Here is an 8,682-nt window from a genome sequence, read left to right on the forward strand (position 1 = left end):
TCCCTGTTCCTTCGCTCTTTGCTCTCCTGGCTGTCAATCTTCTATTCTTCTGTTCCTGCTTCTGAACCTGTGCTGGAATCCTTAATACCCCTTAGGAATCCTTCATGCCCTCATTTAGGGAATTTCCCCAGATAGTTTTCACAGTTTAGTTAAAAAATGTTCAAGCTTCCCCCTGAAGTGTTGTAATCTGTAGGAAATTATAACACACTTTTCTTCTTCTTTAAAAGGTTGTTTTCGATTTGCTCACCAAATCTCTTCATAATTCAATCTATTACAGTTCTTCCTTCCTACATTCCCTAAACTCACCTGCATTCCACCCCTCCTCCAACATTTTCAAACGGATCTCTGACTTGAAAATCACAAGAAACTCATTTTGCAATAAATGTTCGTTTTCCATTAATCGTCCAACACTTTCAAAAATCCAAACTCATCCTTCCCCTCCTAAACTCCCCCCTCACCCATCCCTTTCAAATCTACCCCCTTGCCCCTCCCCTCCTAGACTCCCCCCTCACCCCTCCCCTCCTAAACTTCCCCTCACCCCTCCCCTACCAAACTCCTCCCTCACCACTCTCCTCCTAAATTTCCCCCTAACCCCTCCATTTCAAAACTCCACCTTCCCCCCTCCCCTTCAAAACTCCCCACCCTCCCTTTTTATTCAATTCTCCACTCTCACCCCTCCTCCATCCTAAAAGCATCCTCCCCGCTTTCTCTCCCTTCCAACTCTTACCTCCATCTCCTCCAACTTTCTTCCTCGCTCTGCCCCTCCCCCCTCAAAGAACACCTCACTGTGCCTCATCCAATCACCATCAAACCATTTGTCCTCCTCATCCTTCCCTTTCTCCTAGCTCTTCTGAAATCTCTGACACACTATCAACAGCTCTCCCTACCCCCTCTTCCTCATCTTACCCTACCCCTCCCCTGTCCTGTATCCGATGCTCCCCCTTCCTCTTCCGTAACGTTATGGACCTCAAACATCCGGGGCCTTTTCTCAAACCTGATTGACCTCTCCATACAGGTTGCTTCTGACAAACCAGACTTGACCTGCTTTTCAGAAACTTTCCTCCTTCAATATGTCTCTGATTCCTTAATATCTCTCCCTGGTTACTCCCTCATCCGGTATGATAGAGCTGAGCCTCGTCCTGGAGGTGGGGTTGCTATCTTTATCAAAACGTCTCTTGTAGACTTGGTGATGACAAACTTCACTGCAAATGTCTGTTGCTCTTCTTCTGCTCCAATCGGTTCATCTGACCATATGCTGATTAAAGTGGACATCTCTCTGGCCATTCTCAGAGAGCCTCCTCAGCGCCAACGAGTCTGGCATTTCACTCAGGCCAACTGGAACGGTCCACAAGCAGCCATCAATCATCTGGACTGGTCTCCCATCTCTACTGCCTCTGACATCAACTCATCCTGGGAATTCTTCCAAAGTAAACTGCTCTCTCTGATGCACAGATTTATCCCATCTCGTCTTCAGTTATCATAACCTTCCTCCCATCCATGGTACACGGAATCTTGTGGTTAGGCAGTTGCCCTGAAATGACTTGCCTTCGCCTCCTGGAAGGCAAAAACAACGTAAGGCAATCTCATTTCCTTTCACAAAGCTCGAAAAAAGTGTGTCTACCGTCAGGAGAGCTAGGAAACAAGATCTCTCTACTCTCAAGAGTGAACTCTCAAACATGTCGCCCTCTTCCAAATCCTGGTGACATCTGGTCAAATCTGTTTCTGGTGTTTGTTCCCCCTCCATTCCCCTCCCTTACCTCAAACGACTACACAGCTGACTCCACACGTCAAAAAGCTGAATGCCTCAACTCTGTGTTTGCCTCAAAATCTTGTGTCCCAAACCCGTCTCTCTCTGTACCCACCGTACCCAGTCGTATCAGCTGCTCCTGGACTCTGTCCTTCTTTCCTGACAAGTTCGACATTTCCTGTCAATCCTCGACTCTGATTCTGCAACTGGACCAGACGGTATCAGCCCACGGGTCCTAAAATTCTGCTCTTCCGCTCTTTCATACCCTCTCTCTGTTCTCTTCACCCTCTCTTTTGCTCAAGGTCATCTGCCATCAGCTTGGAAATCAGCCAACATTACCGCTTTGCATAAAAAAGGTGCAAAATCAGATCCTTGCAACAACAGACCAATAAACCTGCTCCCAATTAGCAAAGTCATGGAATCCATAATTGCTTCGGATATCAAATCCTTCCTCTTCTCCAATGCATTGATCTCTGATCATCATTTTGGATTCAGACCAGGTCAGCCTTCAGATTCAGACTCTGGATATGCTGCTTCTGCTGTCTCAACAATGGATGGAGGTCCTCAATGTCAAACAGGAAATTAGAGCTGTCTCCCATGACATATCACTTGCCTTCGATACGGTCTGGCACCCCGCTCTGCTCACCAAACTCTCCTCCCATGGTATCCATGGAAATCTCCATGCATGGCTTGTGGACTTCCTCTCTGGTCATAGTCACCGTGTGGCCCTGAATGAATTTCTCTCATCTCCCCTTCCTGTTCAGGCTGGAGTTCCCCAAGGTAGTGTTCTGGGCCCTGTGCTTTTTCTGGTCTTCATCCATGATCTATCCGACTCTCTGGAAAATCCTCTCTATCTCTTTGCTGATGACTCCACTCTCTGCCGCTTCATACCTCATCCCTCCAATGGGCACTCTGCAGCCGCCTCACTCTCTGCAGATCTGGACAAAATCACAGACTGGTCAAACAAGTGGAACATGTCTTTCAATCCTGACAAATCTCACACTCTCACTATGTCTCTCCGAATAGACCATCTGGAAAACTTTCCCATCTACTTTCTCAACAATCCTCTCCAAGAAGTTCTGTCACTCAAGCTCTTGTGTCTCACAATCTGCCATGATCTTTCCTGGGAAAACCACATTTTCAAGCTGGCCTCTAAAGCCAGTCTCTGACTGGGCATCCTCTGTCGTGCGAAGTCCTTTCTTGGCACACCTGATCTCCTCACCACATGCAAGGCTTTCATCCGTAGATCAATGGAATACTGCTCTCCCCTCTGGGCTGGTGCTCCTGCCTCACACCTAGCTCGGCTTTACGCTGTTGAAACCAAAGCTTTCAGAATCATTGGAATATCCCGCGATCAAGCTAACTCTGAGGGCCTTTCACTCCCTCACCGCAGGCAGGTTGGTGGTCTTTCTGTCTTCTTCTGACTCCTCTCTGGCCTAGCCCCCCCAGCCCTGTCTGTGCTCTGTCCCCCAAATACTTGTACAGGTCGCACAAGATCTGCCAGCAACCCTCTTCTGGTGAAACTGCCAAAATCAAGACTCTCTGCTCACCTTCAATCATTCATTCCTCTTTTCTCCCACCTCTGGAACAAATTCCCTCACTCTCTTCAATCCCACTCCTCCCTACAGGTCTTTAAAACAGCTGTTCACCACCATCTCTTATCTTCCCCCATCCAAAACCTTGATCTTTTCTACCCCTGTTAATTCACCCAGATCCACTTTTCTGAAATACCGACTTCTTTCCTGGAAGTCCTAGCTGTGTCCATGTGTTTTTTTACCTCTCCCACCCCACCCCCCTTCCCACGCCTCCTGTCCCCAAGCCCTCTCCCTCCCACAGATCTCCCGATGTCCCAGCTCTCAAATGTTGTACTTGTGTGCTTCACCCTCTCTCCCCATCTTGTCTCCCTCTCCCTTTATTATGTCTTATGTGTGCATTTGTTTTTTTTGTCATTAATGTTAGCTCTTACACGAGCGTCGATTTTGTTTTCAAAAAGAAAAAAGAAGGGATGCAGATGCACTGCAGGCAAATAGTATACAATGTTCTCATGGTCAAAAGCCAAGGTATTTCTGCTGCACATGTATGGTGAATTCTGCAGAGAAATATCATTGGCATTATTCATTGTGACCCCTGAAACATAGGTAGACTCCAGTGGGCCCTATTGTGGTTCGCCATGGCGGCCTTGAATCCATGCTGTTGATTTAACTCTTTCACTTCTTATTCCGCAACAAGGATGAAAAGAGCCCAAAGTAAGAATTTTGATTGCTTGGTAGTGGGATGCAAGTATAGGTTTTCAAAGTTTTATAGTACAGAAATATACTTTCAAGTGTTACGTGGTCCTCCCGGTGACTACCTGGTCTCGGTGACGCCCGGACCGTGAGAGGAACCCCGCCAGAAAGATCTATGCTTTATACGCTTTCGTAACGCAATCAATATGAATTCCAGTCAATAAGAAACCCCACACCAAGGATCCGGATTAATCAATAATATATTCCCCGATCAATCAACAACCATCAACAATCAATCACCAATTTTACTAAGATGGCCATCTCATATATTTCCCCCCTTTCCCCACTCACGACCCCTCAATGGTCACTGTCCCTCACAATGTCTCTGGGCCCCTCCAGACCAAGGTGAAGGTCGACTTCTCCGCACACGGGCGGTTGAACGGACCCCTGGCTGACGTGCTCCAAACGTGCACGTCACGTACCGGGAACAGCTGCTGCAGCGCACACCTCCGTGCAAAGCAAAGCGGGCAAAGCAAAGCGCGCGAGGCCCAAGGTGCGACCCGTACACGACCTCGGAGGCGTCGCGGCGAACAGTGCCGGACGCTTGGTCCCTTCCAGGAAGCCACGGCAACCTGACACGTAACAGGCAATCACCCCGCGCAGGTAACTCCTCTCGCCAGACGGGCGTTTCAAACTCAGCGTTCTCAACGCTAATCAATATCGACACCGCTCGCGTCGGAGCTGGGCGAGGAAGAAGAAGATAGCCGCTTCCCCAGGACCTCGTGTCTTGTTTTCTTCTTCCGGTTCACTATCCCGTTTCCGGTCCACTATCCCGTTTCCGGTCTCCTGTTATCCGGAGCCTCTCTAACCATTTAACCACAACAACCTTTAATAGAATAAACATTAATAAGCAATGACATGAATAGTAATTCACCTAATCCGGGATCCGTAACACAAGGATCAAGGAACCTGCACAAAATATGAATACACATGTTGCTCCTTCTTTAATCATCTTCCATTTTGTTCAATCACAGGTCCAGTTATGAAAGAGTGATGTAAAAAAGTCATTTTATAATCTTTATTCAAGTTCAATTCTCTCACACACTGCATTATGGGATTTTTTTCCCCAGTGCATTTTTTTTTCCTTGGATCCAGTTTGCATGCAGTTTTAAACGGTTCCCTTCCTCCAATGCAGTGTGCAGTAAAACACCCTGTTGTTCACAATGATCTTTCCAATTGCATATGGTGCTTCCTGGAGCTCTCCAAGCTTTTATCTCACAGGCCAGAGCAAATAGGCGGTATTTTTAATTTTTTAACAAACATGCATTTTGGTGTCACATGCAGTTGGATTTATGGATACTGTCAAAAGAGAGCCTTGGAGCTCGGAATTATGCGGCTCGGTGGTTTGTCACACTCTGTTCATCCCGCTCCCCTGCCCGTGATTTCTGCAGGAGTTAGCCTCCTCGTGCCTCCTGGTGCAATCCCTCAAGGCCAATTTTATAAGATGTACCTCATGGTCAGTCATGATGATGCTCTCAGGTAAGTGAATCAGCAGTTTGTACACTGTCTTTCATTTGATTCGTTTTGTTTCTCGTGGCTGCTGTTTAATTTTTAATGTTTTTTTTTTTTGACATATTCATGTATATTTACGAATTATTGGTAGTTATTTTTGAAGTGTGTGATTCCTATATATTACTTGAAATAATGCTATTTCACAATATTGCATGCCTGATATTTTCTTATAACTTCAAGTTGAAATTACATTCTAATATGTAATACAGCAGACCTCAACTAAAATATTTATTTGCGAGAGCACCCATATGCTTAAGTGATTTTCTCGCGAACGTTTATACAATGTAATATAATTCTGAGGTATCTTTGTCAGGGGTGTTGCAGAGGGTTGATATTTGGCCAAAACAATCTGCAGTCCAAAGGCAGTATTTAATGAGAAAGTTGATCTCGCGAAGTTAGTTTTCTCGCAAATTGTTTTATGCAGCGAGCCAAGGCTTTACTGCAATATATTAAAATTTGTTGCAAGACATTATCCTCATTTATTGTACCATAAATCTTGAATTGTGTTGATGAGCTTTTGATATACTTACTGCTCTGTGATTTTTGGACAGGCCTGTTCTGGAGGGTGACCAAACACTCCTCAGTCCGGTGGTGGTTTTTGGGCCTCCGAATGTACCCTTGCTTACACCGGTGGTGGTTTCAGTGCCACACTGTGCTGAGCTCTGCTCAGAGGACTGGCTACTCAGTATGCAGCGCCAGGAAATTGGTGGGGACTGGGAGGTGATTTGTTTTTTTCTTCCTTCTGCACATTCATCATGGTTACCTTTTTATGCACAAAATAGAAAATGTAACTATATCTAATATTTAAAGCTGTATAACCTGGACTCTCGGCTTAACCCAGCTATAAACTCTCAATGTTTCTTACATGCAGGCTGATGCATCAATGTGTATGCCGTCCAATGGAGAGACGTTAAACTGGAGAATCTGTCTGCAAGCACTTGTGGCATTGATGAATACCAAATATCGCATGTTGTCTTTCATTAAAAGTAGGCGAGTTATTGTCAACACCTTGGAAAAATTCAAAATTCCTGCCATAGACGAACGTCAGGCCAGTCTAGCAGGTTCCAGAATAATTTAGGCCAGGAATTTTTGTCTCGAGGTAAGAATAATCAAGGTACGAATACATGTGTGTATATATATATATGTATATATATATGTATATATATATAAAAAACACAGTTTGTGTGTGTGTGTGTGTGTGTGTGTGTGTGTGTGTGTGTAATGTTACCGATAGACTCCTAAACGGAGAGGCTCACAAACTTGATATTTGGCACAAACATGGCCATTGAGCCTGGTACGAACATGGTCGACCTAAAAATTTATTTCATAATATTTTTTAACCATATTTTTACCTCAGCGCATTTCAGCGAGGAATATTATGACCGGAATGGCAAAGCAGCGCGCTGATTCGCTCAGAGCGATCACGTGATGTTCCAACTTTGCCGCCATAATCTTACAGTTATGCGTTCGCACGTAATTCAGTTTTTTCACATTTCAGCGAGGAACATTGCCATTCACACCACATAGGTTTTTTTTTCTTTCATCTTTAGATCCATATTTTTAGCCATAATGTAGCGAACGTCGCGTAGCTAACGTAGCGTTAGCATAACGTAGCGATCCTTGCTCAGGATCTTCGTCAGGTTCGCGAGCGAGTTAGCCAAAACGTAAAAGTGAAAATATATCGAATTTTTTATTCATATTTACTTCAGCGCATTTCAGCGAGGAACATTATACATGGAATCTCAGCTGGTCGCAGAGCAGCGCGCTGATTCGCTCAGAGCGATCACGTGATGTTCCAACTTTGCCGCCATAATCTCACAGTTATGCATTCGCACGTAATTCAGTTTTTTCACATTTCAGCGAGGAACATTACCATTCACACCACATAGGTTTTTTTTCACTTTCATCTGATATTTGTGATTTATTTCAAACAAACTGTATTTCCCATCTACACGGCCATGTATTCCTATTAACGTTATGTAAAGTACATAAATTGTGTGGATTACATCATTTGTGGATGTGATCAATTGCCAGTAACCATCTATGTCCCTCCCCTCCCCTTCCCTCCTCCCCCTCCCTCCCACTCCCCTCCCCCCCCTCCCTCCCACTCCCCTCCCCCCTCCCTCCCACTCCCCTCCCTTCTCCCCCTCCCCCCCCCTCTTCTCCCCCTCCCCCCCCTCTTCTCCCCCTCCCCCCCCTCTTCTCCCCCTCCCCCCCCTTCTCCCCCTCCCCCCCCTCTTCTCCCCCTCCCCCCCTCTTCTCCCCCTCCCCCCTCTTCTCCCCTCCCCCCCTCTTCTCCCCTCCCCCCCTCTTCTCCCCCTCCCCCCCTCTTCTCCCCCTCCCCCCCTCTTCTCCCCTCCCCCCCTCTTCTCCCCCCCCCTCTTCTCCCCCTCCCCCCCCCTCTCCTCCTCTTCTCCCCTCCCCCCTCTTCTCCCCCCCTCTTCTCCTCTTCTCCCCCCCCTCTTCTCCCCCTCCCCCCCCCTCTTCTCCCCCTCCCCCCCCCTCTTCTCCCCCTCCCCCCCCTCTCCTCCCTCCCCCATTCCCCTCCCACCCTCCTCCCCCTCCCACCCCCTTCCCCCTCCCATCCCTCCCACCCCCTTCCCCCTCCCACCCCCTTCCCCCTCCCATCCCTCCCCCTCCCCATCCCCCCCTCTTCTCCCCTCTCCCCCTCCCCCATCCCCCACACGTTGTTGATTAGCGTTCAGACGTGCCTCTGTCTCATCTTCTGTCTCTCGCTGTCTGGCCCTCGCCACACGTTGTTGATTGGCGTTTAGACGTGCCTCTGTCTCATCTTCTGTCTCTCGCTGTCTGGCCCTCGCCAGACATTGTTGATTGGCGTTTAGACGTGCCTCTGTCTCATCTTCTGTCTCTCGCTGTCTGAATCTAGAGACACGTTCTTGATTGGCTTGTCGATGGTGAAAAGTACCTTCATCGGCTTCATGGAGTCTCCGATCAGCGATTTTCCTTGCTCGGAGGTTGAACGCGACAAATTTCTTTTCTTCGGTGCCATTGCCTTTATCACAGTCAGTCTTCCAGTCACTCACTCGTAGACAAATTCAAAATACTCGTAGACAAAATACCACGTTTACACGTGGTAAGAAACGACGCAAACGCACGCTTGCTACTCTGCGTCGTGTC

At 47.3% G+C, this 8,682-nt stretch overlaps 1 protein-coding gene across 4 annotated transcripts in view; it reads left to right on the forward strand.

Moving 5' to 3' along the window:
* The window catches only part of LOC137432510 (netrin receptor UNC5B-a), a 430,308-nt gene that overhangs the window by 313,783 nt on the left and 107,843 nt on the right, over positions 1 to 8,682 (forward strand). For all 4 annotated transcript variants that reach the window (XM_068124516.2, XM_068124518.2, XM_068124517.2 and 1 more), the window contains 2 exons: positions 5,424 to 5,511; positions 6,096 to 6,264. In XM_068124516.2, coding sequence (XP_067980617.2) covers positions 5,424 to 5,511; positions 6,096 to 6,264 — 257 coding nt within the window. The remainder of the gene's footprint in view (positions 1 to 5,423; positions 5,512 to 6,095; positions 6,265 to 8,682) is intronic.

This window comes from Myxine glutinosa, chromosome 8 (genome assembly GCF_964187855.1).
Source record: "Myxine glutinosa chromosome 8, kmMyxGlut1.1, whole genome shotgun sequence".
Lineage (NCBI taxonomy): Eukaryota > Metazoa > Chordata > Myxini > Myxiniformes > Myxinidae > Myxine > Myxine glutinosa.